General features: G+C 38.8%; 1 protein-coding gene across 4 annotated transcripts in view; it reads right to left on the bottom strand.

Moving 5' to 3' along the window:
• The window catches only part of CNTN1 (contactin 1), a 263,603-nt gene that overhangs the window by 83,694 nt on the left and 160,938 nt on the right, over nucleotides 1–18,971 (bottom strand). For all 4 annotated transcript variants that reach the window (XM_054811869.1, XM_054811813.1, XM_054811784.1 and 1 more), the window contains one exon: nucleotides 12,974–13,106. In XM_054811869.1, the coding sequence (XP_054667844.1) occupies nucleotides 12,974–13,088 (115 nt within the window). In that variant the 5' untranslated portion in view covers nucleotides 13,089–13,106. The remainder of the gene's footprint in view (nucleotides 1–12,973; nucleotides 13,107–18,971) is intronic.

Genomic DNA, 18,971 nt, shown 5'->3' with positions numbered 1-18,971 from the left:
AGGCAGGCTGTCCCCCTGCAGCCCATGGAGGAAGGATGAGGGGGTGTAGAGATTCCACCTGCAGCCCGTGGAGGACCCCATGCTGGAGCAGGTGGAGGCACCTGAAGGAGGCTGTGGCCCGTGGGAAGCCCACACTGGAGCAAGTTCCTGGCCGGACCGGTGGACCCGTGGAGAGGGGAGCCCATGCCAGGGCAGGTTTGGTGGCAGGACTTGTGACCCCGTGGGGGACCCCACGCTGGAGCAGTTTGCTCCTGAAGGTCTGCGCCCCGTGAGAGGGACTCCATGCTGAAGCAGGGGAACTATGAGAGGAGTCCTCCCCCTGAGGATGAAGAAGCGGCGGAAACACCGTGAGATGAACTGACCGTAACCCCCACTCCCCGTCCCCCTGTGCCGCTGAGGGGGGGAAGGTTGAAGCCGGGAGTGAAGTTGAGCCCGGGAAGATGGGAGGGGTGGGGGGAAGTGTTTTAAGAGTTGATTTTATTTCTCATTCCTCTACTCTGTTTTGCCTAGTAATGAATTAGATGAATTCCCTCTCTAAGTTCGGTCTGTTTTGCTCATGACAACAATTAGTGAGTGATCTCTCCCTGTCCTTATCTCGACCCACAAGCGTTTCGTTATGCCTTTTCTCCCCTTTAGTGAATGAGGGGAGTGAGAGAGCGGCTCTGGTGGGCACCTGGCCTCCAGCCAGGGTCAACCCACCACACGCTGTAATTATAATGACATTAATTTACTCATGTCAGGTAAATTTGGCATAAATTTAACAACAGAGAAGATAAATTCTGACTTGATTTTTGAAAGATGTCTGATTTTAACAGAGCTGCCCTAGATGTAAATCACTGTAACTTTGGTAGGAAGAAGGGAGACAAAGAGAAATGCAGCTACTGTACAATAAACATAACCCTAATTAACCAAGTAACTTTCCACCTTAGCCTACAGGTCTTCATTCAAAAACACATTTTTGGAAACACAGTTCATGATGCTAAAGGGTTTCTTTAACTGTCTTTTATATGTGCTTGCTGCAGATAGGAAAAAGGTTGAGTATGGATGGAGACAGTATGGTCACTTGGTCACTTTGGGATTTGAGGATCGGGAGGCTGAGATGTGGAGAAGATACATGGTAAGAGCATCCCAGGGATGAAGCCTAGGGCACCCTGGTAAAGGAAGGATGCAGGTGTTAGGCTCCTTTGTGGGAATGGCAAAGTGATCTTGGGCTGCTTGGACATTATCATGATGAAAAGAAATAGATATATCCAGGGAGAGGAGATGGCATAACCAGAAAACTGCTTGGGATATGACTGGGAAGGGAGCCAGAGGAACTAAAACAGAGAAAAAGGAAACTTCATGTGGCATAAATGAGATGCCAAGAAAATACTGTCCAGTGTAGACATCATCACATATGACTTTTTGGCAGGAATGTGGACAGGGTTTGGGGAAAGTGAAGGAAATTCTCACCATCTAGGAAAGGGTGAGCAGCGCTCAGCTGCACACAGACATACACACACAGAGCTCAGATTCTTCTCTCTTCCCAACTTCTTTCCCACCCAGTTCTGTTAAACAATGTTTGAAAAACCCTACTCTGTTTTTTAATATCTCAATGATTGTATTAGTTGTTCAGAAAATTCCTTATCAGCTGTGTTTTCTTGGGTTTGCCGTTATCCCCATTGTGACAACATGCTTTTGTCAAATTTCTAATTATCTAGACTTTTCATGTCCAGGTCCCAGTCTGTCTGAAACTGTATGTACTCCTAATATTCAGGGGAACACATCTTCCATTTTTTCACTTTTGATTTTACTGAATACATGAATTTGAATCCTTTTGAATACAGAAAATTACTTCCTGGTTTTTTTTATCATAAAAATCACTAAAAAAGGGTGACTGATTACCTGATATTTCTCTCTACCTGATCTTGGTAGATCCTACCAGATCTACCATACCAAATAATCTCAAAAGGTATCTTTTTGGCTGATTCTAAAAATCCTCCAATAAGAGTTGTCCCACTACTCCGCTCTGGTGAGACCCCACTGGGGGTACTGCGTCCAGCTCTGAGGCCCCCAGTACCAGAAGGACATGGAGCTGTTGGAGTGGGTCTAGAGGAGGGCCACCAAGATGATCAGAGGGCTGGAGCACCTCTCCTGTGAAGACAGGCTGAGAGAGTTGGGGTTGTTCAGCCTGGAGAAGAGAAGGCTCCGGGGAGACCTTACAGCAGCTTTTCAATATATATAAAGGGGGCTTATAAGAAAGATGGGGACAGACTTTTTAGTAGCACCTGTAGCAGCAGGACAAGGGGTAAAGGTTTTAAACTAAAGGAGGGCAGATGCAGACTAGACATAAGAAAGAAATTTTTTACAATGGGGCTGGTGAAACACTGGAACAGGTTGCCCAAAGAGGCAGTAGATGCCCCATCCCTGGAAATATTCAAGGTCAGGATGGACGGAGCTCTGTGTAACCTGGTCTAGTTGAAGATGTCCCTGCATTGCAGGGGGGGTTGGACTAGGTGATCTTTAAAGGTCCCTTCCAACCCAAACCATTCTACGATTCTAAGTAAGACTTCACCATTTATTTTAGCAGATCTTTTCCAATGTCTGACAATGCTTACAATTAGAAGATTTTTCTTTTTAACATCTTAATTGTAATATCTAAAGATCTTCAACTTTTGGACCTTTTTGTTGAACTTTCTAATTTTACTAAAAGTTCTCATATTATTTTCATCCTGTGCTATTTTACCTGCTTCTTGGATCTTTCCTCTTGTTAGTAAGAAATAATGAAAAAATTGTAGCAAGACTTATTGCACACAACCTCTTATCTTGCTCTTTATGTGCAATGAAAGTCTTTAAACATAAATATAATATTTACATTCTACATAGTATTAAGCAACTATGTTAATCTGTTACTACCATAGACAATATAAAATCTTGAACTCAAACCATCAATTTCAGTGGGTTAGAGTGCTGACCAAATAATTCCTCTGTCGAGAGAAAGCAGGGTTAGTTTGCTTGTTCCCACACCAATCATCCAAATCACTTTCAGACAAGTCAATTTATTTTATTATCAGCTAATTCAGTCCTTTCATGCATCTAATTTATTTTGAAAATCGATTTTACTCATAGATTAAGGATAATGTCATGAAGTAAAGCTGCTTGTAATTACGGGAACTTCTGCGTGTGTGAGCACAACCAGAAAGGGTTGTTTAAAATATGTAGTTTATTAAAGACTTTGTGATTTTTTTTAGTTCATAGGAGAAAACAGCAGTTCTTGGGCTTACTTTTTTCCAATTTGAAAAATTAAATAAAATCTAATTGTTTACATTTGTCTTACTCATTCTCAGCTGCAGATTGCACATATTGCATATATTTTTAGGGGTTGTTTTATAATATGTGTGGCAAATCATGGAACATAAAATGCTTTTAAAAGGCTTTTCTTATAGATAACCTGGGTTTGCAGCACTCCAGTATCTCAAACGTTGATGAGATGACACGGAGGGGATAAAGTTGAATAAATGAAGTCATAGCAAGATTAGTAATTCCATCTTTCTTCTTTCTTTCTACTAAGTCTACTCTCTTGTGTACTGTAAATTCGAAGCGAGACTCTTGACATTAACTGTGAGATTTATCTCGTGTAATTTTAAAAGTCAGGGATTTTGCCCAAGGGCTTTCTTCAGAAGGGTCAGACAAGCATTTCCAGCAGGTAATTTGGATATCCTATTCTCTCTTCAGCAACTACAGAGAAAGCTGAAGACTATATCACATACCTAACCCTTAGATGGTTAAAATAAAGTGCAATGAATATTGCCATAAGAGAGTCTGGATTTACCTGACTGTAGCTGTGCAACACGACCTGGAGTCTCTCAGCTGAGCCCACTGGCCAAACCTCCTCCTGGCGCTGAACCTTCTGAGGTAGCTGTGGCGCCACCACTACAGTGACAACAGGAATGCTAATGGCAATTTATCTCCCATTTCTTCCAGTGTTAAGATTCAGGAGGGAGGGTACAATGATAGTATCGCCCACTCCCATAACTGATGAGGGACCTATTAATATACACTTGGTTTTACTTGTTTTGCCGCAGCAAATAGGAACCTCTGTGGAAGGTCAGGGAGCACGTGGTCAGGCAGTAGTAAGAAAACAGTCCTTGCCCTAAAGAAATTATTATTCCACTCCAGTGCAGCATCGGAAGTGCAACTGCGCATTCTGCTTCTTACTTGTTCTGCAGGGCTCAGACACCCAAAAAACATGGAGAAGGTCAAGCACGAAGACATACTCTTGTCCTTACACCTTCACATATCCAGTGATAACAGCGTACCTGTTCCTTCCTACCCAAAACTGAACATCCTCTAGTGGATGTCATAGAAATATACTGGTTTTTTCCATGAACCTTATACAGAAATGTATTGAAATAGTGATTTTATCTATCTATCTATCTATCTATCTAGGAACATATATACCAGATAACTCATCAGCTCCTTTTCCAAACTTTCCAAACACTTTTTTCATGCAATACCTCTATATATCATTTACTGCCAGCACAGATACCGCATTTGGATCTACAAATAATAAATCTAAAAGTGTAGGTTTAATCTATGAAGCTCCTGGGGATTAAACTACTGCCTCTTTGGGTATCTATCTGCCTTCATGGGACTTTAAAGTCCAGACAGCTTTCCTAAATTCATGTATGAAGCAGAATTTAGTTCTCAGGTTAAATACAACATTAGATATGACAAATGGGTATGTGTGAAGCTGAAGACAGCTCATGAGTTCAGCAATTTTCTATTTTATAATAGAGCTGAGAAAACGGTAACGCCAGGCAGATGGCACATCGTGGCTGAATTAAGGCATCTTACTCATGCTGTAGTACTTTGTTTAACAGTCAGACTCATCACCACCACCAATTTTAATGACCCTAGGTTCAATCATGACTTTCTCTTCTTTCTACCAGTTCTACACTCGGATAGCTTCAGAGAGTTCAGAATTTTTCTGAATTGGCACTGAGGTTAGAATTGGCTGCACTGTTTTCCAGGGCATCAGGTTAAAGGAGCAAGTTGCAGCACAGCAAACCCAGCGCAGTGCATTTCCTCTGGCTTGCGTTGCTGCTTTCAGCGCTGGGAATCATAAGGCTGATAGGTATCATACAGGCAGGGAACACACACGAAGAAGGAAAGAGTTGATGATCTTAATCAGGACTTCTGTATCACATGGCAGAAAATTTGGAAAACGGAAAAAAAAGACCACTATGTTTAGTGGTAGATGCAGTTACTAATAATTACACATTACTTCACAGTTAACATTTAACCACCACCCTAATTCAAATATATCTATTTCCTTCTGCTCGTGGTCAGTTGCCACAAGCACACGGGGAGTTACTTTATACCTGATCTGAGATGTTATTTTGTAGGGAATCTGAAATAGATCATTCGTGCAATTTATTTAATAAAATTATTTCTACAGACTGCTGCCTGTCTTTTCAATATACTCATTCTCACATTTTGCATAATCAATTCTCTATGCAATACAGAAAAGCAGAAAAGAGAAAATTCCCAAAGGGAATAGCATACTGTAATTTTACTGTTAGTCTTTTATCAGGATGTCTCTCAAAGACAGGTCACTAAACCATGTTAGGACACTTGTGTATCATTCTGTCTTCATATGGCTAGTATGAGAATAAGCAAAAATGTTATAAATTAACATTTACTCTCACTTTCTAATTTGATATACTGATTTTAAGCACGTATTCACTTTCTACATTTTTTACAAGATATACCTTTTCATGTTGGCTTATAGGGTAGTTATAATCTATATTTCATGTAGGAGCTGTGGAATATTCTTCATTTAAGAGTAAAAATAATCTTTTGACTTCTTCCTTATTTACAAAGTTATTAATGTTTTATCACTTTTTTTAAAAGTTATATATTTCAAGTGATTTATCAGAAATGGTGGACATACAGTTATGTGGCAATTCATTGGGAAAGCAGTTTTAATGGGAAGTCAACTGTAAGATCAAGTCACTTCACTCAAATGATTCACATACTGTGAATCATTACAAGAGATTTTTAATGGATATCCATTTGTATATTTGCCTTATTTGTTCTAAAAAAGTCCTTAATCTCACTAAATCCTTAAATTAAAACAAAAAATAGAGAGGTAATTGAATCTTAATGAGGAAAACCGATTAAACAAAATGGAGCAAGCGTTCCCTTCACCAGTGCTTAGGGCACTCAGGCTTCTGGAAGGGCTCCCAGATCCAGCACCATTTAGAAGGTGCTTTACTCAGGAGGAACAACTTGCACATGTCAAACAGAAAAACATTAATGTGTAAGGTACCATATGCAAAAGAAACTAACAGAGGAAATGATTATGGATATTACTGAAATACAGTGAAGAGCTGGCAGTAAAACATATGGGGCTATATATACCTACAAATCCATATGTTCAGAAACTACAGTGGATGTATCCTAAGGCCCTAATCCTGCAAACACTTCTGTATATGTATTCAGTTCCATAGCAAAATAATCCCAAGCTCCAAGACCAGAAAACCAAACCTCCATATACTAGAACAGAGTGCTGAAAAATAAAGGGAGAAAGATTTGAATGCTCTTCAAGACCTACAGATTGCATACTTTAACAAACAAATTACCATTTTGCTTTACAAAAGAAAAAGCAAAACAGTATGAATTTTCTTTTCAGAATGTCTGTGCATAAACAATTCATTTTGAAGATAATTGTAAGAAGGCTAGCAGTAGTTTTTTGACAGATAAATGCCTAATAATTCCACTGTAATTAAAATATATTTTCAATGAAAGACGGTTACAGCTTTACCAAGAGATGGCTACAAGAGTTTCTGCTGGAAATAATAAGATCTTTACCTTCATCTTTAGGAATGCTAATATGATAATACTGTTTGCTTAAAGCAAATAATAATGAGACAGCATTGAAAGTACTTATTTAAGTTCATTAAAGGCCTCGCATATTCTTTCAGGAACTCAATCCATCACAAAATTTAAGCACATAAGTTGAGCCAAATCAACAAGCTTACTTATGAACACAATGTTAAGCACATGTTCAAGTCCTCTGCTGGATAATAATCAACTGGATTCTAAAAACATCGCAAACTGTGACATGAATATCAATAGCAAATCACAGTGAAAAGTTTTCCAACGGTCAGTGTCAGAAAGAAGCTAAAACAGGTGGAAAACCTTAGGATCCCATCACTTCTACTGCACACTGATATAAAATTATTTTAATTAGCATCTTTATTTTTGTAATGAGCCTTCTCCTCCTCTTTCTGTTCCTGTTTCCTCTCTATTTCCCTGGCATTTAGCGTTGCTAAAGATGGCTGGTCCAGTCATTTGGTATCAGTCATGAGTATTGATCTACCCGACAGTGTTGTATACTGTTACGTATTCTCACAGGAGAGAGGGACAAAGATCTGCTGACACAGCATATGGCTAGATAACCTTGAATGCCGATGGATGCTGAACAGAAGAGCCATGGACTCATTAATTATCTTAACTATCACTAAGTTGTCGGGTTCCGTATCAGCATTGCAAGCCTAGAAACCATTTCATATTTAGAAGTAGACCTCATACTGTTCTCAATATGTCACAGAAATTATTATAATTATTTATTTACAAATGTCAGACACTCTGGAATAGCATGAAATGGTCTGCTAAGATCCAAGCAGGGATATGGCAGACAAGGTAAATAGGTGTAAAGTATATTCATCCACTTTGTATTTTAGAAGAAAACGCATATCTCTCTTTAGCAGTTGTGAATAATGCCATATGCTGTGCTAAAAAGCTTTAAATTATGTAGATTCTGGCCCTCAGTTAATAAAAACTATTTTTGAACCTACTGTTCTGGAGAAAATCCAAGCTATATATAAATTAAGGTTTAGGCGTTGGATATTTTTTTTTTACTTCTCTGATAATCAAGTGGGAAAATTGCACTTTGCATTCATAGGAAGCTTATGTGCTGAAGCAGTAACACGTTCATGTCCACAAAACTCATGATGTAGCATTTCATGGTCTAGAAAGAAGATTCCATCATGCTGATGGAGAAGAGGTAGCAGTGTAAGCCAGCAAGACACTAAAGGGACATCAGTTACCAAGAACCAGTCAGCGCTCAAACAGAAAAAGTAACCACTCGAGCAGTCCCACTTCATATTACACGAAAGGGTAAGATTGTCTTTGGGAAGGCTGTCTCTCCTTTGCTGGACCGAAAAGAGCAGAATGACTCCTATCTCACTTGTGTCAGCGAAGTCCTTGAAAAGCAAAGTAGTTAATTATGTAGATTCCTCTTTACAGCAAGTTTCAAGTATGAAAAGCTCCAACCCTTGGCAGAGCAAGTTTCTCCACTTACGCCTAAGAATGACAGGGTAGAGTGTGCTTGTCTTCTCAGGCTGCCAAGAGGAATGCCAGCCAATACCAAGTATAGTACTTTTAAACATATTCACATTTGCTGATCAGATACTTAAATCATTTAGGTCATTCTTCCTTAAAAACATCAATGTTACTTCAGAAATGACTTAAGAGCCTGCCTATCATGTTGATTTCACGGGAAAGCCAGTGTTTGGCAAATCAGGAATGAAGACAAAGTGCTGTAGCTACTCTGCACAATCTCCCCACACAAGCCTTCCAAGTGCACATGAAATACCAGCAACACACTCAGAAATTCAGCACGCTGTCTAATCGCACCCTCACGTACACATGGAAATAACTGCCCTGCACTGAGAAGCCCCGTGTTGTACTGGTTTTCAGCCTCTACTAGCTTTCACTGGAGTTTGGGGTTCTAGAGATTTTTGAAAATAAGGCATGAGGTTCCCTTAAATAGCAGAAGAGCTTTTGACGTTTTTCATCAAGAAGGGACTATCAGCTCATTTTGCACAAACCAAAATAGTCGCTAGACTGACAAGCTGCCTTTTGAAATCCCAAGGTAAAAAGTAGAAGAGTTTGGTTAGAAATAAAATATTAGAGGAACAGAATAACATTTTTTTGCTATTGTCTCCTCTTATAGCCAAATGTAATGACGTATTCATTAAGCACAATAAAATACAGGGCCTTTGCAGCTTTTAGTTAGTCTTTTAGAGAAAGAAAATAAACAAACCTGTTGCTGAAGCAGACTTTTATTCTTTTGGTGCAAGGTTATTATCCTAAGTGAAGATACACTTTGGTTCATTGATTTACATGGGATGTGCTAGATAAAAGAAAAGTCTAAAATTCAGACTTAGCAATGGGGTATGGATTTAACGGGAAGTCAAGGGCAACTTAGAAGTATGTTGCCAAGAGACCAGATATCAGGGGAAAGAGAAGAGTCAAATATTACCGTAATAGGCATGAAATAACTTTTTTTGGCAGTGGACTGACAATCATCACAATGTTCTCTGAGGAGTGATTTGCTGCTCTCATTTGCCTTGCACTGCTCAAAGTGCACTCTGAAAAGCAGCCCTTATTATAACTGTCTGTTCTATCAGTAAGTGAAATACCAAATTACTTGCGGCTTTTTCATCAATTTGTATCTGCAAGACTACATTTCAAGCACTTATTTACCTGGAAAATAAATATTGCTCCTGTCTCACTGCAGAAAATGATCTCTGCCTAAACTTTTGATGCACTGATTCGTGTAATGTTTGCTTCCCTTCAGTCAAGTAAGTGCATATTCCCCACTGATGGGAAATGGCCAGTCATTGTAACAGTTCTCAAATTCTGCCTTTGATTGCCACCAGACTACCTAAAAGTCAGGCGTTTTATTCCAAGACAAACTCCAAATTTCTAAACAATATGTATTTCAGTTTGGGAAAAAAAGTCTCTTTTAATTTCCTGCAGCAGGAAAAATCTATTTGAAAACAGGTTAAAAATACTTAGCTTAATGAGTGTCATAATAACTATCACCCTTTGAAGCCAAATTCTGAACATCTAAAGTCAGTGCAGCTTTCAGGTTTTCAGCTTCCTAGCTCCTTGTCTCCTAAATACTTCTAGCAGGTAATTCTGGAAGCTCTCAAAGCTCAATCAAAAGGACGAATTCTCAATATCTTCAAGCTTCTTGGCTGATATCTTTGAACTTGGGACAGGCCACATGGTGACACATCTCAAAGGACATTGACCCTGGAAGCTATCAGTTTCCTGGCTCCAAAGCAGTTAATATAGTAGGTCTGTTTAGGAGCCATGGGCTGCAAAAACCTTAACTGGTGACTCCAGAGTCACGGATCAGTTTGCCTTAAAAAATGCTAATCAACTTTTTAATATTCTGCTTTCCACATCTGCACCCAGCTAACTTGTCTCTTCACTCTGGTCCTTGGTCTCTCTTGTTATTAAAATGACAACTCACAATCTTTACTCAAAAATCACCCCCACTTTCCACATTCTCCATTGCTGTTGGCATTGACAGCATTCCCCTTGATAGTATCATGTTTGCGAGGACATCTAAAACTTGACCTGATGTCACCTGTGACGACACCTGATCACCCTAATTGTGGTCCTTCTTTCTCTGCAGTATCTATCTTTCACTTTTTAACCATATTGTGAAGACTCCCAATCAACTTGTTATATTTCATCTTGGTTACCGCAGCTACGTATTTTCTGGTTTCCATGACATTTTCATTGCAAAGAAATACATTGAAAAGGAAAATTTGCTAAGACTAACTGCCAGCAGCTCTAGCACTCATTTGAAATGAGAAACCCTCCAGCAATATTCAAGTGCTGGGGCACAGCAAAGACTGCAACATCAGATTTATATAATCCAGAAGTGCACTCTAATCCCTAGATGACAGAAGCAGACTTGCTCTCAACTCAAATGGATATTTAATTATTTATGCAAAGTAGAGCAGGTCCAAGAGCAGAGAGTGTGTGCGCTACTCGGCCTTGCAATAATACACCAGAAATAACAAACTCCCTCTCATTGTGTAAGACTACGAATCTTGCACATTGGAGGATGGTGCCATATTTTTAGAGACAGTGGTAGGTCTTATCTTTGGCTTTTAATGAAAAATACACGCAAGTCCTGGATTTATTCCATACCAAAAGATAAGTTAGGAAGTTTCTTTGAACTGGGAAGAGCACTATTAGAACCTGCATGTATTCAAATCCCTTCACACCAATGCCTCTTATTCTTCTTACAGGAATCATAGCCTAACGTAGCCAATTACAGTCAAAGGAAAGATCAAATGAACATTGCTATCAATATATCAATGCATATTCAAACTACATGCAATCTCATCACACCCATCCTTGTTCTTCCTATGTCACCTACTCAGGACCATTATAGCACACAAGCTTCCCATGTCATTCTAAGGCACTTGCCGGGAGGTGCATTTTGGTGCCAAAATTTCTGGCTTCTGGGCACAACTGCAATGTGCATAACACAAGTAATAGCATTAATCACCTGGCCTTGCCCATCAAGAAATTAACTGAACATTTGTTCTAAGTGGTTGACTCAACTTTTTTATCAACTAACATCCAGCACTTGCTTGGCTACTGCAACTGATAATTTTGTTTGATGTCACCATGTCCAGAGTGAAATTACATGTGTAATATTACTGACGGTGGTTGACAGCCTCTTTTTTTCAGGAAAAGCCCAGTATTAAAATGATGAATTTTAATTTTTAATTTTTGTGCCACCAGCAACTCTCATATCTTAACAAAGAAAGTGCCCTTGAAACACATAATAAATACATTGTAAGCATGAGGTCACTACATTTTAAAGGTTTTAATTTTTAGTAGGTGTCAGTATATCCTCCAGAAAACTCAGATATGGAGTAAAGAACTGAGTTCAAACTCTTCATAGAATAAAATAATGTTCTCATTAAACCAAAAAGCACTCCTGTGATCTATGGAGTAATTTCTTAAAGGCAATGAGCTTACATCATAGTATTAATCAGATTTTCGGACTCACTAATACAGACAATATGTTCTCGTGGTAGTGAAATGGTGGGCCAGCTCATTTCAATTAGGGACTTATTTATTACATAAAGAACCCAGAGAAACACAAGAATGTTTTATGACGTGCAGTAGAACTATCTTTATCAGTAACTTTCCCCTCAAAGTAGGGAAGGATCTAAAGCCAACCTTAAAAATAAATGAATCATTAGTGCACAATATTTGAACTTCTCAAACCTCAGTCAATATTTTGCACATGCACAATTTAATTATTCTGCTTTTCACATGCTCAGGTCTCAGTTCATGGAGTCTGTACATAAGCAAAATATTTTCTATCTTAAGAAGAGCTCTGCTTATGTTGGCAATCCAGTTCATCATAGCAACTAAAAACCAGCGTTCTTTTAAATTGTTATGGATGTCTGAAACAGGCTTTACAAATCTCAGAGTTGTTCAGAACAGTTGGAATAGGAACTAGATTTTAATCTTGAATTTTAAGTTTCCAAAGAGCTCCTTCTATCTCTTAGAACTGAACCAAAATTTCAGTGGCAAATATCTCTAATTTCAGATGTTAGGAATATGACTCCTGCATGTTTTAATATTTATGGACCATTCTGTATTTATGAAAAGTTTTACAATTTGTAATTTAAAATTAAAGTCAGTATATGCAGCATTTCCCCACTGTATTATGAAAACTACCAATATATTGTGCTGGTAGGATTTTATGACTTTTATGAATTTTAGATGGTGTCTATATTACAGAATCTTGTGTGTAGTGTCTCTTCTTGTGGGCATATTTCTATTCTTCTAACATGATCATCTGTGCACAAATAGATGGTTGACACATTTTTTATAATCTAGAGAGAGGAAGAATTCTGTACACTGAATTAGAATAGACAAGAACAAATTTAAGGTCCAGATCTGTATTTTCTCAAGCTTTGAATTATGGCTTCCATTGTAGTAAGTATGCTTCCTTACAGCTTCATTATTCACATTTAGTAATTCATTGTATCTGCAGAAATAAATTAAAGCCATACAAACAGCATAATTGACCTTGAGATGCATAAAACTGAAAACAGTTAGTTAAATGGATTAACATGGGAGGCCATCTTACCTGCCAGGCAGAAGACGAAACAGGGTGTAATGAGATGATAGATGAAGAACCACATGGTTATCATCTTCTGTTCAGCGATTATCTCAAAAGGAATTGTGCCTTGCAACACCAGCATTCAGAGAGCTAAAAATACCTGTTCAGAGAGAAACAAAAGGAGTGAATGTCTGACATAAGGCTTTATCTCATATCACATTTAACTTGCTATATTTTCTGTCTAAACTGAATACTTAATATAGGATAGAGTCTTTTAAATAGTAAATGCATTATCAAATTTGCTGGATCAAACTAATGCTCTCTTTTACTCAGAGAGAACACTGTTTAATAGCACTCAGGTTTTCTGGTGATAGTAAGTAATACGGTAAATGTTAATACTGAACATCCTCTTTTAGATTCATCTTGTTAAACCAGAACTGTGTTTTGGGTTGGATCTGGATCCTCTGAGAACACTCCACATTACTAGAAATATTAAAATAATACACAGTTTGCAATAAAATAAGGACAGTCCAGATTCTACCCTCCTCCATCTTCGTAAATACTACATTACAATTCATGATTTCAAAGTCTGTAGAAAGAAAATCACAGCGAAACCTAAGTACATTAATCTCTTTCAGGACTAATTTATTTTGTCTAGTATATCATTCCTTTAAAACTTTTAACATAAAATTCATGATCCTCTGGAAAGGCGGTATTAATTTTTATGAGTTGCTTTTTAAACACTGAATATAATCATTATTGCAATGTCATATTTGAAGTTTTCTCTTTTCCCTGTGGCAGAAACTCTGCCTGCATATATACTAAAACCAAGCTAAATAAACATGCAGCTTCTTTTGAATATTCTAAGATTTTAGAAACCATTTTTCAGAATACTTCTATAACATTTTTGTCTTGTTTCAATAAGAATATTTTGCTAGCTTTTTGTTTCTGGCTGGTGGCTGTTATCTATTCCTTTAGGGCAATGCGTCATCATGTTTACAGTGTGCAATTTTCTGTTTTGTTTAATAGATTTCTTGCCATGAATATATAAATGCATCCTTAACATCCATCACATCTTGTTCATACTACTTCTCTTGACTGGTTCTGCTGTAGCGCTGGTTAAGTTACGACCTTCACACAAAGCTTATTGTTGTATCTCAGGCATATGCTGGTATTATCCCTTCCTCTCAGCATATTCATTTTGTTACTATTTCATTACAAAATGTGCTTATACATACTTGAATATCCTTCAGTACCGTGCACCCTAGGACACGTTTGCAATGTCACTTTTTGCAGGATATAAACTTGATGCTACTGTTTTCTAGCTTCCCATGCCAAGTACCGACGACTCCGACAGTGGCTTCTAGCTTTTACCGAGACTCTTGCTCTTTCCAGGTCAAAATTTTTACTGAATTGTTTTCTTTTTCCAAAATTCAAATGTATTAGACCTTGTTTTGAAAGTGCCCTCTTTCCCACCTCCAACACGAAGAAATGGGTGGTTTTGAATTTCAACGCACATGCACAGACATATGTGACCCCTTAAGTATGCTTGGGATAAATGCTGCTCTGGTTAACAGAATGCCTCTGGTTTGACCTGCGGCTGGACAGGTCTGTCTTGATGTACATGTCCCGTGGCTCTCCTTGAGGTGGCTTAGGAACATGTCTTGGCCATCGGGGCCTTACACTGGTCCCTTCTTCCTCAGAATAATCCTAAGAAGATGTTAATCAGAACATGCATCAGATAGCGAGCTTTCCTTAGAGGAGAGTTTCATGGGGTGTTTTAGTAAATTCAGTGGAGGAAAATGGCAAGAAATATCACAAGAGACTCTTTTTGGCTCAGAAATTGCAGGAGCTGTTGCACTTCACATTTTCCTTTTTTTAGAGGATGAAATCTTTAACAAACAGTTCAAAATTTAGTTGCCATGACCATAAAATCATGGCTGTTACATGAAAACAGTGCTTAGCAAAACGCATACAAGAGCAAAACAGTGATCCCCAGAACCGAGATTTATTTAGAAATATTTTCTGGAAAAAGGCTCTTATGTTGGCAACAAATGCATATGCTTACTGTATCTGGATCCAAGGGGAAGAATTTAAACATCTTTACCCTCTATCGGCACTAAAGTTTCTTCAGACTTTGTCACAAAAAGAATTATTCAAAACTATTTCAGGCATCTACCTTAAATGACCAAGGTATGAATTCCTGTGTCTATATGATGCCTCCAAAAGACAGTGGTAGGCTACCTCAACAAATGACTTTGTATACTTTTCCAGCAACCATATCCTGGCTATGAAGCTTCTCATGTTATGACACTGCCTCGCCTGGAACTTTTATTTCCAAGTGACATGAGTTAAATTGCATAGTTACACTGAAATAATGCACATAATTAAACAGCGATGAAACAGGAACTCTGTTGGGAACAACGGTAATTACACAGTAACTCATGGTGATAATAACTGTGTTCAAATGTATTGATAGATGAAACTGTTAAGAGTAAACCCGTGTTCTCTCTCTGACATTACAGGCATCGCGGCAGACAGGAGATCCCTCCTCCCTCTTTTTTGCAGAATCCAGGTTTGATTTTGGAAAGTTACCTTGTCCTCTAGCTCTCCAAAATTTCCTTTCTGTTGGCTCAGGAAAAAATGGTTTGAACACTGGTTCAAATTACAGTAAATAAAAATTTTGTCAGTAAATGCTATAAATACCTGATTTTATTCAGATACAGAAATATCCACCCTGCCAGGATTAAAATCCTTTCCTCGCTCTCACTTCTTTCGGCTGAGTGGGTTCTGTATATATAGCACACCATCCCTCCTGATTTATCTCAGCTTGTGGACAAGAAGTGAGGCCGTTTCGCATCGCTCTGCTGAATTTTGGCAGAACTGCCTGCTATGAGACGAGACAGCACGCGGGTTATCTATCGTCTGCACGTCTGAAGTGGTGTGGCTGTACATGATGTTATCACCCAGCTGCCCGAGGAGGAGTCCAGGCGCATCCGAGGAGCAGCACTCGCGCCGGAGGCAGCACTGTGGGCTGCAGTCCTCACGCGGCATTATCTACTGCCTCTTTTGCTTTACAGCTCTCAAGCTTTTTTCTTCACAGAGTGAGAAAGATATCGTTGCCCAAGTAAAAATCATTCCCAAACAAAAGAACAGTGATTAGTACGACTCACTTTTCTCCCCTGTGAAAGCAGAGAGTGATTGCATGCCTGGACATACTCCTTTTAGTCTGCACAGTACGCTATCCTTCTTTCCTCACAACAAAGCATCATAATTTTAGCAAAAGAGAAAGACATTTTTAAAATACGTAATAAAATAAGCATGCATTTAACTGCAACTGTGTCAAGCTTAATTACTATGTAATGCTCATTAACACACTTAGGTCCCTTTTGACTGTTCAGTTTCCCAAAAGAGCCAGTCACCACTACCGGGCCTTTGCCTTGCTAGGTTCAAGATAACTCCTTCTGGTGACCTGTCTGGAGTGCGATCCTCCCAAAGGAGGTGGGGGAAAACTGGGACATCGGCCGCTGAATAGGAAGCACATTCAATTTTGAACACGGGGACCTCCCAGAATGCTTCTGGAGGTTTGTAGTGTCTCTTGATGCTTCATTAGGATGAGAAGTGTTCCCAGGACACAAGGGTAGACCTGTCTCTCTATACTACCCAACTGTACGGATTCTGTAATCTCTCAAAATGCACTTTAGGAAACTGTCTACATTTTCTTCCATATTCTGTGCGGCTTTCTTCAGGTCTTCACCACACACTTTGGCCTTCATTAAGGAGAAAAAGACACTTTTTTTACAGCTATGAAAATAGCTATGTTTTCCATCACTTCCCTGCTTAAACCAAACATGTAGATGACATCATCATTTTGCAAGGACATAAAGCATTCATAATGTAGACACAAAAAGAAAGTACAAACAGCAGGTAATGGAAGTCAGTTGAATAAAGATTGTAAGATAAAAAGCAGTGCAAACAGGCTACATAATCTACTAGATTTGAAATCCAGAAAGGGCGGGGACAGACATGGGGAAGAGCAACAGTGGGGGATGTTAAAGGGTGAAGAGGAAGCAAAGAAGCAGAACTCAGCGTTACAGAGGGGAGGGATGTCTTGTGGGACATGCAAGTGATGTGTGGGAGGATGGAAGCAATAAACCAACCCAAAAGGGCAGTCAGAAAGAAAGGCAGAGAGGGAAAGTGATGGAGATGGAGATGAAAGCAGATGAAGGTGCATGAGCATTAGCAGTCACCTCTGTCAGTAAATCTCAACATTTATCATGGTGAGATGTTCCCTAAACATCTCTTGCTGAGGCTTTCAGCATGGGAGCAGCATGATCACTGCGTCATCCCCCAACATCCTCTCAGGGCTCCCCTCAGGAACCCCAGGTGCTGAGTGGGCAGAGAGGGGGAGAAAGAAAGCGTTTAGGAGCTCGGGCTTGGTACACTCAGCTAGGAAAGGTAAATCAAGATGCTTGTTACGATTCTAATTTCCTGGCATATTACGATAATTACACACATTCAGGTTTTAGTATTGGTAGAGGTTCCATCCAGATTAGACTATAAATAGATACAACAATCTAGAAGAAATCTCTGGTTCTCCACTCTTTTTCAAAACATGAATATATATAATTGCAATAATTCACTAGTAAATTAACACAGTGGCAAGTTATAATCAAAGCCTTTTGGAAGCCACACAATACTTCAACCTAATCAGTGTTTTGTATTTGTTTTTACTTCAGGCTCTTTCAGTGATTTTAGTAAGCATCTAATTGCTCGTTATCTTGATTTTCTTAAAAGAGTTGGCATTTTTTGCTCAGATAACTAACTCCTCATAAATCTTATTAGTTGCTCAGTATTTAGAATTACCAAGAAACTTTTGAATAAAAAAAATAATTATGTGCTTTGCATATTATTTATTGTGTCATCCTTTGTCCTTTTCTACTATTTTGGTCTTTGCAATTTAATTTCGTGATCAATCAACATGTTTTGGCATTCTAGGTTAGACTGTGCCATCAGAAAGGGCACTACGTCTCATTTAAAAGTCTGGCTTCTCCAACATCACCCACAACCCTTTTATTTACTTCTGAAACCAGTACCTTAGCCACTGGCATTTACTAGCCTTCTCTATGACCGGAAAGGTGATGACAGTCAAGTTCCTTGCCACTGCAGGGATTTATCTCATTACAGTGGCCTAGGATTACTGTAAGTAAACTTCCAAGCCAGCCCTGCTCTTATAGCACTGCTGCGTCTACAGAAGATTTTTAGATGGTAGCTGGCTACCTCTTAGAGCCCAAAAGTGCCTTTAGTTCCCTTCAAAAAGGCTTATAGAAACACTTCCTTTCCTTTTGATCATCTTTGATTTCTACAATTATACTCTTTGTTTCTGCCAGATTTAGTCAAGTGGAAATGGAAGTTCAAATCTGCTGTCCCCAGTACTGCCTACTGGCCCAAACAGCCCGTCACCAACAGTCATGCTTCTAGTATTTTCCACATCACCCTATTTAAAGAATATAGTTACTGCCTTCATTTCACATGAATGAAAGCCAGCTAAGCCACCCATCGATTTGATGGCCCATAAATAAGATACTCTTCTTGAACAGAATTTACACTTTCAAGGACAACATGTAAAATAACATCACAAACAACCACTAAGTTGGAGCAAAGAACAGTCTAGTGTCCGTCCCTTCCCCCCAATTACTCAAAAATTTTTTTTCTACTGCTTACATGTGCTAAATAAATAAATAACAGGATCAGTTCATTAATATATTTAGACAGGCTAAATTAATAAGTGATTCTATCACCAGTGGAAAGTTCAACCAGCTCTTTATTTTTGCTTAATAAACATTGATTTGGAAACACAAAGAACCAATGTCTCGGAGGTGATGAGGACTCCAGCGTGGTTACAGGGCTTGGACCAAGTTTCAAGGGGAAACCTTAACTTTGGAGTGCAATAGCAAACTTCCATTGTTTTACAAATATTTATAAATTTACTCATCATGTCTTCTTTTCCACTTCAACTCTCATG

This window comes from Grus americana, chromosome 1, assembly GCF_028858705.1.
Source record: "Grus americana isolate bGruAme1 chromosome 1, bGruAme1.mat, whole genome shotgun sequence".
Lineage (NCBI taxonomy): Eukaryota > Metazoa > Chordata > Aves > Gruiformes > Gruidae > Grus > Grus americana.
This window is presented reverse-complemented; position numbering and strand designations above follow the sequence as displayed.